Source organism: Achroia grisella, unplaced genomic scaffold (assembly GCF_030625045.1).
Source record: "Achroia grisella isolate CSIRO2021 unplaced genomic scaffold, CSIRO_AGI_Agris_v1 utg109, whole genome shotgun sequence".
Taxonomy (NCBI): Eukaryota; Metazoa; Arthropoda; class Insecta; order Lepidoptera; family Pyralidae; genus Achroia; species Achroia grisella.
The window spans coordinates 6918134-6935052 of record NW_026712573.1 but is presented as its reverse complement, the minus strand read 5'-3'; the positions used below and the strand labels follow the sequence as shown (position 1 = coordinate 6935052).

At 30.3% G+C, this 16919-nt stretch overlaps 1 protein-coding gene across 1 annotated transcript in view; it reads right to left on the bottom strand.

The window, feature by feature from the left end:
* LOC131845191 (tetratricopeptide repeat protein 28) overlaps window positions 1-16919 on the bottom strand; it is a 78793-nt gene that overhangs the window by 23392 nt on the left and 38482 nt on the right. The window contains exons 6-7 of the mRNA XM_059194233.1: window positions 10758-10855; window positions 6563-6788 (exon numbers count right to left, since the gene is read on the bottom strand). Coding sequence (XP_059050216.1) covers window positions 6563-6788; window positions 10758-10855 — 324 coding nt within the window. The remainder of the gene's footprint in view (window positions 1-6562; window positions 6789-10757; window positions 10856-16919) is intronic.

Sequence of the window (16919 nt, the reverse complement as noted above, 5' to 3'; positions counted from 1 at the left end):
AAGGTTGCCTAGGATACCTCACATGTTACTGTCAAATTATTCTCGGATAAACGCATATTTGAATTCACGAGTGAAGGCAGGCAAGATCAGCGCATTGCATTATATGTATGCAATTTAAATACGCTGTTCATATCAAATCTACAAACGTATGAAATTGTTACGTAGAAATACATAGACTTAGAAACCTTTTTAAAGTAAGATCGCTCAAGTCTCTTTCATAATGAACAAGTTAATTTTTATGTATTTATACGTTACACATATTTGCTGTTTTTGTAAACTAATGTTATAAAAATGAAATGAATACATGATAGCAATACTTTTGATCGAAATTTTGTTTTAAATATTTATTTTCCGCCCTAATCGGTTTACGTAGTAAATATAAAGGTATTTTTTCGTTAATCTGAAAATTTATTAGGTATATTTTCAATGTTTTGGAGATTTTTGCAAAATCCCTTACTGTCTTGGATTGTTCATATGAATGTTCTAAAGATATGTCTATTTTAGGGAATCATGTTTTTCAGTGCAATTCTAAACCAAAATTTGTTTAAAGAAAATCTGACTAGTATGAATCGTTGACATTTATTTATTTATTTGTAGTTGCCTTATCCCATGGACAGAATTTCATCAAGTCTAATTAGTTTTAGAAAATTTTCATAGTAGCACGTTTTTTATGAAGAGGGGCTGTATAAAAACCGTGCTACTATGAAAATTGTAATATGCAGCCTTAAACTATAAAAGAAAACATCATATTCATATATATCATCATACTGTTAAATAAGTATAGGCAATGTTTGTTATATCTCCGTGTGTATATATTATTGTAGTTGTGAGTAGGTTTAATTTTTTTTTGTGTACATTCCCGAAAGGCCTCAGATTACTCGTAAACAAATTCCAGTCGTTGCGAACATTTCGCGGTTATTTTAAATCAGCGGCTTTTTTGTTGGACGCTGCTCGGCTGGAACGCGTAAAGTAAATATTTTTTATGACTATTTGTTCATTGGATTGTTTTGCGGGTTGCTCTCGTGATTACTCGTTTTTAACTACCATATGAAATATATTATATTTCATTTATTTAAGTTTAAAACATAACTTAGTTTCCATTTAACATCCATAATGTAAGTATAGTATCCGAGTGTTGTACATGAAATATTTACGAGAATAATCTATTACCAACTCGTTCCAGCGTTACATATTTCAGGTAATTTACACAAAACATTAACGAATTATATTCCTAAACCTTCTACAGACATCACAGTGTTGTGGTATGAAAATCTGTTCATTACTTTTTGAGATTACTGTGGAGATACAGGCAGGTCATCTAGCGATCAGAAGAAAACTGTAGTTAGGCTAACGGACCTGACGAACGCGCCATCGCGATCCAACAAGGTAATACGGCCAGCCCTCTGGGCTCTACTAGTCCGATGAGTATATAGATGTTATCTGTATATAAATATCTATTATAGTTATTTGTATTTTAGTGTAAATATTTAAAAATACATAAATTAATAGATTTTCATAGCGGTTATCTCAGATTAGAAGAGCTATTGTAAACTGTCAAAGTTATGAATGCAATGCTTGGCACGCTCATATTTGACTCGGTATATTAATTTATTTGTACAAGAAATTATAGCAATGTAATATTTACAAGTATATCATAATAAACATTTATTTCGTTGTTTTAAATTAAGCCAAACGTGGTAGAGCCTTATTCCCAAATTTTGTAAGAATATTCCCCCCCAGATACCCCATTAAGATTATCGGAAACTGAAGATTTATGAGTGTCTACGAACATTTTTATTTTAGCACAGAAAGGTATTTTAGGTCATAAGCAAATATGTTTGAATCCTGACCAATCTTTATATCCCGATTAGTAATGAAATAAGAAGTTGTGCCTTTGTAATAACAATAACTTCATATTGGTATTGTCAGAATAACTATATTGCTTTCATATGTTGAATATAAATATACATATACAATATTGTGAACTGATATTATGAAAATACGTAAGTTATTTGTCGTAAATCATAGATTGTCAATTTTGAAATATTCTATAATGAAAATATGTCTGGCTACCTCCCGGTCAATTAAGTTAAATAATAGGAGACACCGACATCAAACCAAAAATAATCCGAGAGCCGCCAGTGGGTTCGCTCTTGCCAGGTTGGGTTCAAATAAATTTAGCGAAATGTGGCCATGTGAAGAGTTATATCATTATTTCGACAGTTAACAATACTTCCGACCACCCCTCTGGGATAACGGTGACGGTACAGTTCGTTTGTTTGAAGTTTTTATGTACTCTACCATACATTCCAATTGAACTAGCTGGCAATATATCTAGTATTTGCTACAACATTTTCAAACTTGTTTATAATAACGCTGTCGTAAAGCTGACATGGTAATTGAGTCTTGAACACAACAGGATTTTTTTTGTAATTATTTAAATAAACCGTCGTGATGTTGTCTCATGAATCCAATTTATGTCAACACAGCGTTGTGAACGGCTGATATTTAAGTTTACATAAATTTATAGAATAATATTTCTTTACAATAGTGCTGAGTTAAAGATATTTAATAAATGAAATAAAGATTTTTAAAAATAATTTGATATCCAGGGACAATGAAGACATGAGACGACAAGGGACATGAAGATTGCTACCTGTTACAATTGTTATAACTACACATTGATAATAATATAGTCACTATGTTCCCACTACTAACTATCCTCTTCTCTAACTCTGTAAAAGTTGTAAAAGAAAAAAGAGAACACATTGCTACATAAAAATTTATATAATATATTGTGTATAATTATTGGATGTAGTTTTAAGGGGGGTCTGACGTGATGGCAACATTTCCTTATCACTTAATAATACTTGCAATTTAACTCCCCAGCAATTAATATGTTTAATTGGTTGGAAACTTAACTTCGTTTCATAGTCTACAATGTCAGTTAATGCACTAATGGAAATAGTTCAGGAAACGAGTGCATTTAATTTCATTTTCGCTAATATCGCAAATTATCATTTGGTTGGTAATTACGATAAAAGGCTATGCAATGTTACTGTATTTACTGCAAATTATCATTACTATGTGCACGGGTGCACCGGCAACGATCAAAGGCCTCTATAAAAAGCGAACTTTATTATTCGCAGTGTTTCTTTAAACGTAATGAATACCATACTACGATATCATCGCTTGTTCATATTGCAGCAACGGTGTAGGTAGCATATTAAATATACATCTATATTACAACTACCTAACTATTCACTGACTTATATATGTATACCTTTTAATTATTCATACAAAACACAGATATACACACTTTCGTATTTATATTACTGACTATTACTCGCGACATCACTTGTTTTTTTTAGACAAAAGATAGTCAATGATCGCGATACACTCTATCTTCATCTCACATTTAATATCGTAATTAAATGTGAAATGAAGATAGATTGTATCACGACCGTTCACATATTATCGGCTTCGGTGGTTTAGTGATTTAATTCGGGTCGCGGATTCGATTATCAAGCAATATTCTGTTGTGTGAAAATATACCCAATAAAAATTTTTTGAATAGGTAATTATAGATAATTATTAAGTGTAAATTGAATATAAAAGTTCTGTATCTATCACAAACTATAGTATTATATGTATTTTCAAAACATCAATAAATAGTCATAAAATTGTAAGTTGATTCGAATTACTAGTGAGATCTCATAGTAGCTATGTAATTCTAGTGGTAGTACGTAATATCAATAGTTTACGAGTGACTCCTCGTACAAATTTACATCTATGCAAATGAATGTTTCGCTTTTGCATGACCGAGTATGAGTATGCATATATGCAATGCAACAAACCGGGTGGCTACTGACTCGTAACGATAACGAACGATTACAATTACAATTTGATTGTATACGAAAATAGTTTCAGCAATAATAATAGTAATAGTTTCTTCCTACTAATATTTTAAAGTCAAAAGATTTATTTCTTTTATTCATAACTGCCCCGGTTTCTCACTGGTGTACCTACATGTATCCTCTTAAATCATTCTCTAATATATTGCTAAAACTGCATTAAATCCGTTGCGTAGTTTAAAAGGTCTAAGCAAACAGACAGCGAAAGTTATCATTTTATACTATTTAAAGGTACATAAATAAACATGAGAAAGAGTTTAACGGACTTAAAATATAAAAACTAATTTAAAAAAATTGAGTTCTCTAAAATAATACTTTGGTTATATATATATATATATATTTATTAATTAACAAAATATATGTAGGTATATCCACAGTAATATTATAAGTTCATTTGTTACATTTACATAATAAAACGAAAGAACCAAAATAAATGACATTTCACATGAAGATAGATCAATCATATCGAAGGAATAAACATTTCATTCGAAAAAAGCAGACAACCTCGCTAATGTTAGCTATTGGCTGGTTCTTATATAAAGAATTAATTATAAGCTTTATTTGGTTACTGAGTTATTCTAACAAACTCATAAATAACATCAGCTCGAATGTGAATGTGAAAAATATGAATTTAATTATTATTTGTACAAATGTATCGAATTGGTGCTTTTTTCATATCAGCTACAATTACCTCTAAAAGTCACAGGAAACCGTGTAAAATTATTTTTATAGCTACAGCCAACTGTGAAGCTGCGAACATTGGTTCCACTGAGCAAATAAACATAACGTTTTAAACGTTGACCCTGCCTTTACGAGAGGTATATTAAATCTTACTCTAAAAAGTACTTGTCCTATTACATACAAAATTATTTATACATAAGCTATTTAATAAAGATGAACTATGCAAGTCACATATATACATAATAACTAATACAAATTCGTTATTAACTAATTACACAGTAGTTTTAGTGAGAATGAGTCAATCAGTAATTTAATATTATATATATATATATATATAATATTAAATTATATATATATATATATATATATATATGTATGTTTATATATACCTACTAAATTAAGTTAGTGTCAATTAAATATGGTACGCGAAAAATGTTTTCATAAGATATCTGTATTCCTATGTTGATATTATATATGTATGTCCATACTTTAGACGCATGAAAATAAAGAAAATGTAATACATAAAAATTGTTCAAAGGATTAATTTCACGGCATTACGCCGACACGAACAAACCAACACCTACAACTTAACTCCATTACACGCGTAATGTAAAGCTTATAATTTTCTAGACGTCTGAAACTCATTTCTATAATCAGAGTCTCAGACTCTTGACTTGCCGAGTATAAAATAATAAAGGATGCACAGAGTTATGTGGTAAGATACGAAATAACTTTTAAACCGCAAGATAAAATATTACTAAAACAAAAGTTGAAAATTAAAAAATAATAGAATTTTATTCAGTATATGAAGTGTTATATTAATATTTTTATATTATTCAGTATAATAATAATTTAATAATTCACTAATCACTGTCATATTTCAGCCGCAGAATACTGTATGTTATCCTCTACAAAACAATATTTTGACAATTCAGAGTGTTTTGTTGCACCCTAAATTAGTTGAACAGAAAGGGACAAACATTTCATTAGCTAAAGAGGTTCCTAATTATTTGAATTTTTATGAATACGTAGTACATATATAAACCATAAAAAATACAATATAGCAACTTATGTAATGAACTTACCTAAGGGAAATTGAATATACATATGTGTATATTACAAGTGATTATAAAATAAAAGAAATGACGGACTGTTAATCAAAAAATAACTCATTGAAACTTATCTTGCGGGTTAAATGTAATTTTCTACGATAGTTTTAAGGCAGCTCGAACAATGCGGTAGTTAGAACAATTTTCGTATACCTAGGTGACAGAGATTTTTATGATTATTTTATGTTATTTAGCATAATTAATTAGACATGAAATAAGCGGTGAAATACTTGTTTTTTATACTAGAGACTCGTTCTTTTTTCGGACGTTTCGAAGAATATTATTAAGGTATATTAGCATTATTAGGTTATTATGTAATTGAAATGGTAAATAACATCACGGTCTACCCGATAGCAAGTGGCAACCCTCGTATACATACATGAACAGCTCTACATTCCGGAGGATTGAGATATCATGTTTCTTATCCTATAATTTCATAGCCTAGTCTCCCCTAAACAGCTTAAAAAGCAAATAACTTCATGACTGAAATATGTGAGAATGAGGTAGACGACTTTGTAAAAAGTTGGCTGCACGCAGATAACTATATTAGTCTTTTGTTCCATAGTTTTCAAATAGCGAGTTCTGTACGTTTTCGAGAGAACGCACAGAACTACTTTCGTCTTTTGTTTTATAGTTCTGTTTTTTTGCATATTATTTTACAGCAGTAATTATTAGTACTGAACTTATTATATAATATATTGAATTCACGGACCTCATTAAGATATGGGATGCAATCAAATATAATTAGAGAAACAACAATTAATAGTAATAAAAAATAATTAAAGTTAAGTTAGTAAAATATTAGAGTTATTAGACAGAGGGCCCTTTTTTAAAGTTTACTATTAATGTTGTCTTTACCTTGCATTTCATAGCGAGGACAAGTTGATACCGATGAGCTGTGAGGGCATCTTTATAAGAACCCTGGCTGAAGTACGCCGCACCAAGGTTCCCGTGGGCGCGGCATTCTCCGGCTGTGTCACCCAATGACTTGGCCACTGCTAAGTCTTGTTGCATGTAGTTTATAGCAGCGTCGAGCTGACTCAGCGCCCAGTGTGCTGATGATAGCGCGCTGAACACTGATCCCCTGCATTGAAAAACTTAGGTATAGTTATGAAATGTGTTATGTAAACTAAACCATACATGAGCTAGTCTGCACTATGGCATGAGACAGTCGGGGTTGTGGTCAGCCGAATAAATATTGTTATTAAAAAAACTGTCTCATGTATGTAAGCCTAAGAAAAATAATTAGTATAATTATAATGAAATGTATATGGGTCGTCTATCTTCATTCGCACGCATGTAGTTTTGTGGTATTTCGAAATTTATATAATGATCATCGTTATCTATGTACGGTATACGGAACCGTCACTTCTCTCCTTGTAATTGCAGCGTTCTCTACTATGAAAGATGGCGTGCTCATCATGTTTCCCTAGGCACATATATAATATCGCATAAAGAAATTAATAATCGTATGTTTCCAACGATACTAGGAGTTGAAGAACCAGATATTTAATGACTGTATCTCAGGTTCAAGTCTATTTGTCAATTTTTGCAACTGTGGAAAAAACAACTCTATATTTCACAAAGACCCTGCATACAGCGCCATCTAGTTCCAAACTAAAAAGTTGGTTAAGACTTTTCTTAATATGTTTGCGTAACTTATTTGATACCGTGACGTATGCCCATTTAGAATTTGACGTGTAAATGGCTCATTAACTTTGTTTTTTGTAACAAGATCTTGCTATCTATCTTTATCAAGATAAAAATATCACTAAATTAAAATAACGAATAAAAACCAAATATAGCCCTCTCAGCTGTATCCGGTTTTTATCCAGAGTGCAGGTAAATAGTTCGTGTGAAACCGATTAAAGCAAGTCGAGATAAATATTTTAATTTCTGGCAGGGATAATGAATCACTTTGGATGATGTCGTTTGACATTACACTTTGCACCTTAGACAGTGAATGGTGACGTATTCTGAATATCATAATTATTCATAATACATTAATGATAATTATATATAGGAATATAAAGAAAAAACAGATACTAGTAGATAGTATCTTACAGAGGACTGTAAGATACTAACAGTATTTTTATCAATAGAATTGATTAAAATGCGAGTGATACGAAAATATTTAATACAATAAATTATTAAATTCAGTTTTCGAACTAATTCATTAGTTATTGAGTTTTAACACGAATCTAAGTTCCGAGTTTCTTATTTACCGATCAGTAAGTATTTATTATATTTTCATAAGAAAATAATTTGTTATTTCGAATTTAAAATATATATTGGTCGATATATGCTTTAACCGTAATGGCAAAAAGAAACCAATGACTTCGTACAATAAACAATATGTTATTTAGAATAGGCAATATTTTATTTTTTCAAGATCTCTATAATACTGAGACATTTTTGCTGTTAAGCATACCAAACAGTGGAAATTTACCTAAAACGTGTTTTTAGAACACGAACTGCCACTATATTCATTAAGGAATCATTAGTCAATGTAATCTGATCTTGATTTTAGAGATATTTATTATGTTAAAACTAGTAGGTTCAGCTACTTCTTAATTGCTGTCTTTGGTATAGCTTATCTTATAATCTTTCTAATATTATAAACGCGAAAGTTTGTGAGTATGGATTGATGGATGTTTCACGCAAAAAGTATAGAAGAGATTTTGATTAAACTTTACAGTGATATTCTAAAAGATAATATGCAAATTGGGCAAAATGTAATGATAAATAGCAAAGTAAGTGTGATGCAGACAAAGCGCCGCGTCAGTTAGTTTTTAATTTTCGAAAAAAATTATTGCTTTATATCTATATAATGAATGACATATATATGTAGAATAGGAATAGCAAATTTGCACAGTATGTATCCTATGGCTATCTTAGTGGTTCTTGGACGGTATCTTCATGATAAATTTAATAAGAAAGATCCGTTCAGCCTTTTTTGAGAAAAGGTAACACAACATAACAGACAGTCAAACTGACATATTGGGTATTTTCATGCCAGGTATGGGAAAAACTAAAAGGTCTATTCTTACAGTTTTTCAGTGTCAAGTAATACGTATATAGATACGTCTAGACTATTTTGCTATTTATGTGTCGTAATATTGGACATAATGGTATCTTTATTTGTTTTCTGTTTTATTGTTTAAGATTAGGAAATTACCATATAGTAAAGTGTACCTACGTTTGAACATTGAAAATTTAGTGTTACATTGATTTATGATAAAACATTTAGTACGTATAAATGTTGATGTTTAAAGAAAGGAAACGAAAGGAATAAAAAATATATAAGTTCTAACTATATATTATCATTAAATTTTATCTCAAGACAGAATAGGACCGTATCGATGTCGATTCAATCCATCAACATCGAGATAAAATCTCGTCGAGGTGTGGGATTTAACGCCCTACGCTCCGTTCCAGTTGAGGGCTTGTTTAGTTGACAATTGGGATGAATAGTCTGTTAATGTTTCTGTAATCTACTACGATGTTGCTTATTCGATTAATGTCTTGTCCAGTGTGATTTATTTTATTTATTAGAAAGGAATAACAATCATGAGATAAAAATAATTTGTTTATTACGAGTACAATAGATATGTACATATATTGTAAATGTTTAATCTCTCTTTGCTCGTTATATTAGTTAATTAGTGTCAATATCTTCATGGCCGAGTAACACAGTTGTACTGAAATGCTCTCCTATTATGCGAGAAATTTATGAAGAATTTATTTCCTCGACAACCGAGCATTATAAATCAAAATGTGGAAATTCCAACAAAGATAACCATTCCCTTTGAGTAAGTGCAGGCAGTAAATATATTTTCGTCGAGGTTGTACCTACTCGACTAAGATATATTTACTGCCTGCATATAAGAAATACTTAGAAAAATTACGATGTTTCTGTTTTAATTAAATATAAAATTTATTAAAGGTATTGTTTTATTTAGAAATCAAACATCTTGTATATTCTGAACTTAGAAGTGAGAAACAACTAAGCTCTAATTCTTTTTAAAAAATAAGTACTTAGATTGTAAATATTTGGTTATATGTATTAATATAGATTAAGAGATGAGTTGGAGGAGATTGTCATACTTGTTATATATTTACAAAAATTAGACTGTAAATGTACCTTTTACAGTCTAAGTCTTATAAATATAATAATGTCTTACATTTTTCTATTAAATAAACAAATATATACATACATATAGAATTTTGGTTCAAAATATGTAAATGTTAAGCGTAGCCCGACTGTACACTGTATATACGGTCATCATACGAGTAAATTATCCACTGTCAACTGGCTATATACGTATGCCGATTAAAATAATAATGTTACAGCATTAATGAACGAGTATTCGCAGCCATTTCTCTTCTTCCTATTATGAGATGAAACCATGAAATTATTAATTAGAGGTATTCATGTGAGGGTTAACTAGGAACAATAACTACCTTACTGAATTTATTAAAGGATGTTATTAAATATATGTATATAATAAGTATGGTTTATATTCAAATGTTATGTAAATTATAATATTAAATTATTAGTGTTTATTTTCTAATAAGTCGATCAAAATCATATAGATATAATGATCGATTACAGAGTTATCTAAGGTTATATTATATCCTCACTTTATTATTTAAAACAACTTGTAATAAACCTAGTTTACCATTGATATGTTTTATCTTATCATTTGGTACAATATTTGAAATACAATAATAAGTTACATTAATAAAATATTGGACACGTCAAATATGTCAATTTTATAAATTAGCAATATTTTAGTTTAACAATTGTAATTTATTATTATTGTAATTTAAATTTTGTTTAATAATTTGATAACTAAAATCTATCCTGCTGTCATAAATCTATGCCAGGAGATATAAAAAACACTTACCTACATGCTCGAGAAAATTCTTAAAACAGGATTATTGCATCAAGTAAGTCGGGGAGAATAATATTTTCGAACGCGTTGGATACCGCAATTGAGATGTTTTATGGTTACTCTGTATAATTAGGGTGCAAGCAAGTGTATCTCACCGTAATTTGAGCGAACAGGATCCAATCCTGAGTGCCGCTTCAAGAACCGTCACAGCCGCTTGGTACTGGCCTGCTGCGAGCAACTCTTGTCCCACTACCTGCAAATATACGTTTAGTAACAGAATTTTTATGGAAATAGAATGTTACTATTCTATTTCCATAATAATTAAATTCCATTAAACCAATCCCACAGCCCATCATATGACAATTGGTTACCGTCGACTATATAGGTTTAGTCAGAAAGGGTATAATCTTATCCTGAAATCTTTTTTTTTGAGTAAAATGGATTTAAAATCGTGATATAAAAATTTGGGAATAAAAATAAAGGCATTTTTTTTTGTGATCGCTTTCAGCAATAATATCATGCCGAATCAATTAGTAATATGTTACAGTGCTAGCTGCTTAGTTATACCAGTGGCACTCAATGAGGAAGTAGCCATTATTATTGCTAAAAGTTGCATATAGATGGCGTGATTGGTATCGATGGAATTCTTCATAGTTTTGCAAACGTTTTAAAAAACAAAACTGTGTTTTCAAAAATGTTTAATCAATTTTTAAAAAGTTATATATACATGTTAAAATGAAATAATGCGTTTAGAAAAGTAATTTTCATATATTTACTCATTTTGTTATTTTCCAGTACTTAATTACACTTTAATCAGTGCTAATACGGGGCTCAATGTTTTCAAAATGCTTTCATAGATGGCATTGTCGTCATTTGTATCGGCCTAATTAAATGTCTTTTTTATATTTTCCAATAATAAGCACTAAATATATTATTATTGTAAATTAAACATATAAAAATTTTTTAAGTAAATTAAAAATAGCCGAACAAGCAAGTAATACTATTTCCAATAATACTTATGTATGAAGTGTTGTCATATTAAAAATAAATACATGTATTATCGATTTTTTTTAATAATCGATAACAGGATTTTATTACAGCGCATTATTCGATGATGCTTTTAATGAGTCGTTGTGAACAGTAAATTTTCATTATTTTGTATTATAGCAGTGTTCCGTTTCAAAGAACGGAATATAATAATAATAATAATAATAATAAAACTCTTTATTGTGCATAGTAGAAACAAATAATTACAAAAAGGAAATAAAAAAAAAAAAAGAAGGATATGCAAACAAAAGGCGGCCTTATCGCTTAAAGCAATCTCTTACAGACAACCTGGGAGATAGAAGCATTGAGTAAGGGGAAGGTAGGTGGCGCACTATAAAAAGTTAGATAATATATGAATACTAAACATACATACATACAAATACCATTAATATACATACATATATATATATATATACATATAAATAGAATACATATACATAAATAGAATATATAATTAATTACATGTCTAACAGAACATGACATTACAGAAAGATTTTTAATTGGAGAGAAAGTGAGATTTTACTAGTTTTTTAAAAATGGACTGGGATTGGGCAGATCTGATAGAAAGTGGTAAGGAGTTCCAAAGACGGATAGCCTGGACAGTGAAGGATTGGGAAAAGAAGTTAGTAGAATGAGGAGGGGTTACCAAACAAAGACGTCTCGTACTGCGCAACTCTCGGTCTTGCGAATCGTTATGAAACACGAAGCTCTGTTTTAAGTAATCAGGAGTGGAAGGATTGAAAAGAATAGAATAAAGGAGGGACAGTATGTGCCAATTCCTGCGAAAACGGATAGGAAGCCACTTGAGTTTATTGCGAAACTGAGAAACATGGTCATATTTGCGGAGACCAAATATAAACCTTATACACATATTTTGAAGTCGCTCAAGTTTGTTTAGCTGTTCTTCAGTGAGATTAGTATAGCAAGAATCGGCATAATCTAGGATAGGAAGTAGTAATGTATGTGCTAGCGTAATCTTGGTATCCAATGGCAGGAAATTTCGCAGCCGATTGAGACCTCCAATTGACGCAAATATTTTTCTGCTCAACTGCGATAATTGATGACACCAAGACAGTGTTTCATCAAAATATATACCTAAGTTTTTAACGCAAACACTATATTCGATGTTAAAGCTATTAAAGGTAACAGGAGGAAGATGTAGTGATTTTAATTTGGAGATGTAAGAAGGGCTTCCAATTATGACACATTGCGTTTTTGCTGGATTAATTGCAAGGCCATAAGCTTTACTCCAGTCAAGTATACGAGACAGGTCCATATTAATGTCACGAATGGCGTCGGTTACATTATTTAAGTCAGTCAGTGAGTAAATTTGGAGATCATCTGCATAAAGGTGGTAGGATGAACGAAGATTAAGAGTGATTGAATTGATAAACAATGCGAAAAGAAGAGGAGATAATACGCCACCCTGAGGCACGCCAGCAGTTGTATAGCACCAGGACGAATACTTATCCTCTATACAGATTCGCTGCCGGCGCCCATACAGGTAAGTACGAAACCACTCAATTACCGTTGGAGATATGTTAAGAGAACGTAGTAAACCGAGCAAGACATCAAAGTCAACGGTGTTAAATGCATTACTGAAGTCCAGTAACGTTAACACCGTCAACTGCGACTTGTCCATGCCACGTCGAATGTCATCGGTGATTTTGATGAGAGCGGTAGTCGTGCTATGACCCGGACGGAAACCAGATTGGAGAGGGTTGAGAATGTTATTTTTTTATATAGTAGTACATTATTAGTGTCGTTGGTTATTTACATTTGTACTGAAAAATCGATTACATAATAATTTAAAATATCGAGTACAAATCGTAGCTGTCTTCGAATACTGGCAACTGGTAAGATTAAAATAGTATTTAAAAAAAAGAGAGAAATCAACCCTAACTCGAATACCATAAAGTTGATTTTCCTTTCTCATTAATATCATAGCAGTTTGTTTTTAACTTGCGTATGACTCTGTGGTATGATGTTTAACGTGTATTGTTATTGTACGGTGCATACATTTCAAAAATTATATTTTAATGTAGGTGGCTCAAAATCACCAAGGTGGCAAATTCCAAGTTCTGTTTTATGATGAATTTACCTAGCAGCTATTATTTTGATGATCAGCCTAAATGATCCATAAACTTATGTTTTAACAATATTTACGTTGGCAGAGCATGGAATTGATTACAACTCTTGTAATTTTATTTTTATAGAGACCTATCGCTGAAAAAAATCATTACGGGAACGTTTTTGTAAGGTTTATAATAATATTAAAATATAACATAAGTATTTATTTTTTTCCTTATTCAATAGCGGATATATGTTACCTATACATAGAAATTAAAGAAATCTAATGAAATTGCCAATAAAGACGTTAGAAAGCAAAATATTGTGCAAATGGGTGATATTATGACTATTTTTTAGTCTAAATTATCTAAATATGAGAAATAGATGTGTCTTGTATATTAATTAACATGGTCTAGGTGTGAGAAGTTCGTCATATTTTAATATTATTAGAGCTTTTTTTAAAATATCTAAAATAATCATGTATTATCTGCGAGTTTGGTGATGTTCCCGGAAGGGATGAGGTGTTCACGGAATGATGCGTGTGTTCCTTAAAGGACGATATAGATACAATTTAGGGTTAAAAATCATGAGCAATGTTTTTGGAACATCGTACTTATTTATTCATTTTTGCATAAGGTTCCTAATTATCAAAAATCGCAACTTAAAACACTTTACAGTCTTTTAATAACCTGTACACAGCTGATTAGAAAGTTTTAATAATCATATTAAACTTTTATTACAATGGCAATAATCTTTTATTCCAATGTAAATAAATCAAACCATCTAAACATTATACTTATTATTTTTTAGTCATTATATACACGAATTTTGATATCGGTCTTCAGAATCAATGTACTGGTTCATTCTTTGGCATAAAAGTCTTAGCCATACGAATCAGTTTATATTTCTTTGCTATCGCTAACACATTTTTGGAAGACTTCCCTCTCTTTGGAATTTTTTCATAAAATCTTGTCATAAAAGGCCTTTTCTTTTAATTGCGCTGTCAGTACTTCGTTGAATAAGAGATTTTTGCGTACTTTAGGTGGTTCTATGACATTTTAAATCAATGCGTCAACTTTGCTGTTAGGAGTCGTTGTTGGTACCTGAACTATTTCCTGTTCTTTTTTTTTTCTTATCTTCTTAGTCTTTTCTTTAAAGTTTTATATTTACATTTTATGTTAGGAATTGTTTTCTCTTGTTGTTTTATTTTATGCTTTGACTCTATCCTTCCGAACAATTTTTCTTTCCGTTGTTTAAAAAAAAAACCGTTCTGCATTTAATTCATCATTCGAATCTGGCAAAGTAGTGTTTACTATACCTGATATTGCCTTCCTTTCTTCCCTGTATTTTTCTAATGCCCCTTTCCCAATTTTTTATTTTGCTTTACTCTCTCATTGATTTTATCAATGTTTTTAACTTTCTCTACAGCTTTTTTTCTAAAAATAGGCTCTATCCTTAGCCCTTTTTATTTCTCTCTCTTTCACCATCATCTTATCTAAAAAATATTTTTTCCTGGCATTGGATTCTCCCATTGTCGCAAGTAAGCCGAACTATTCTTATTAACTTGCTATCTCGGACGTTTCTTTATTTTTTTCAGCCATATGAGACTCCATATTGCTAAATAACATTAAACATATATTAAACAATATGTTAGCACAACATACACTGAATTGATTAACCGTTAGTAATAATAACAGGGTGCGTTTATTTAAAAAGTCATTTCGGGAACGTCATCATCATTTCGAGAACCCTCCGTCAACTTCGGAAACGGTCCCGAAATGACCGTTCCCGAAATGACTTTTTTAAATAAGCGTGCCTTTTTTAGATCGCAGTAATCTTTGACATCATGTTTGGTTTTATTATTGTAAAATATTTGAGATTACTATTTGCTATAAAGTACTACAAAACTTATATTTCAATTTCCCAAGTTTAGAAACGCATTCCCGGTATGATGACGTATTGATGTACGCTCTATAAATATTGAATTGAAAGATACGTACCTCTTATTTTCAATTGTTTTGGCAAAAACGAAAGACGACAACCGTTTGTTTACATCGTTCACATCACTGTACCATAGAAAACTAAGGGTTGCGATAAAAAACAAAATTTTTATTGAGAATCAAAATCGCGTTCACTGAAATGATGCTTACACTGCGGGACACAATATATTGACTTGATTTTCTTTAATTTCGTTTCTTTCTTTAGTAATAACAATAATTAATTGATTTATAATAAAATTGTAGGCCATTGAGTAAGAAAAACATTTAAAATTTATTTTATTTTATTAATATTTTCAACGTTAGTTTTTGAAGATTGGTACTTGGGACGCGTTCCCGAAATGATTTTTGAAGTTATTTCTTTAAATATTAATAAATGTGCTTTACTTTTTCAGTAAAAAATATTAGGTACAGTTAATATGAACATAGTTAAGTAATATTTACAATATCAATTTATTTAAAAACACCAAATTTAGACTTTTATTTGCTGATAAAGCTAATTCTCCACCTTGGTGATTTTGAGCCAGGTACACACATTTCTTTCATACATTTCATACATGTCAAAAATTATCTTTTAATGTAGGTACATACATTTCTTTCATACATTTCAAAAATGAACTTTTTATGTAGGTACATACATTTCTTTCATACATCTCATACATTTCAAAAATTATATTTTAATGTAGGTACATACATTTCATACATTTCATACATTTCAAAAATGAAATTTTTATGTAGGTACATACATTTCATACATGTCAAAAATTATCTTCTAATGTAGGTCCATACATTTCATACATTTCAAAAATTATATTTTAATGTAGGTACATACATTTCATACATGTCAAAAATTATCTTCTAATGTAGGTACATACATTTCTTTCATACATTTCATACATTTCAAAAATGAACTTTTTATGTAGGTACATACATTTCTTTCTTACATCTCATACATTTCAAAAATTATATTTTAATGTTGGTACATACATTTCATACATGTCAAAAATTATCTTTTAATGTAGGTACATATGTACATTACTTTCATACATTTCAAAAATTATATTTTAATGTAGGTACATACATTTCTTTCATACATTTCATACATGTCAAAAATTATCTTTTAATGTATGTACCTACATTTCTTTCATTTAAAAAAGTATCTTTTAATGTAGGTACATAACACCCCATGTCAGACCCCTTGTA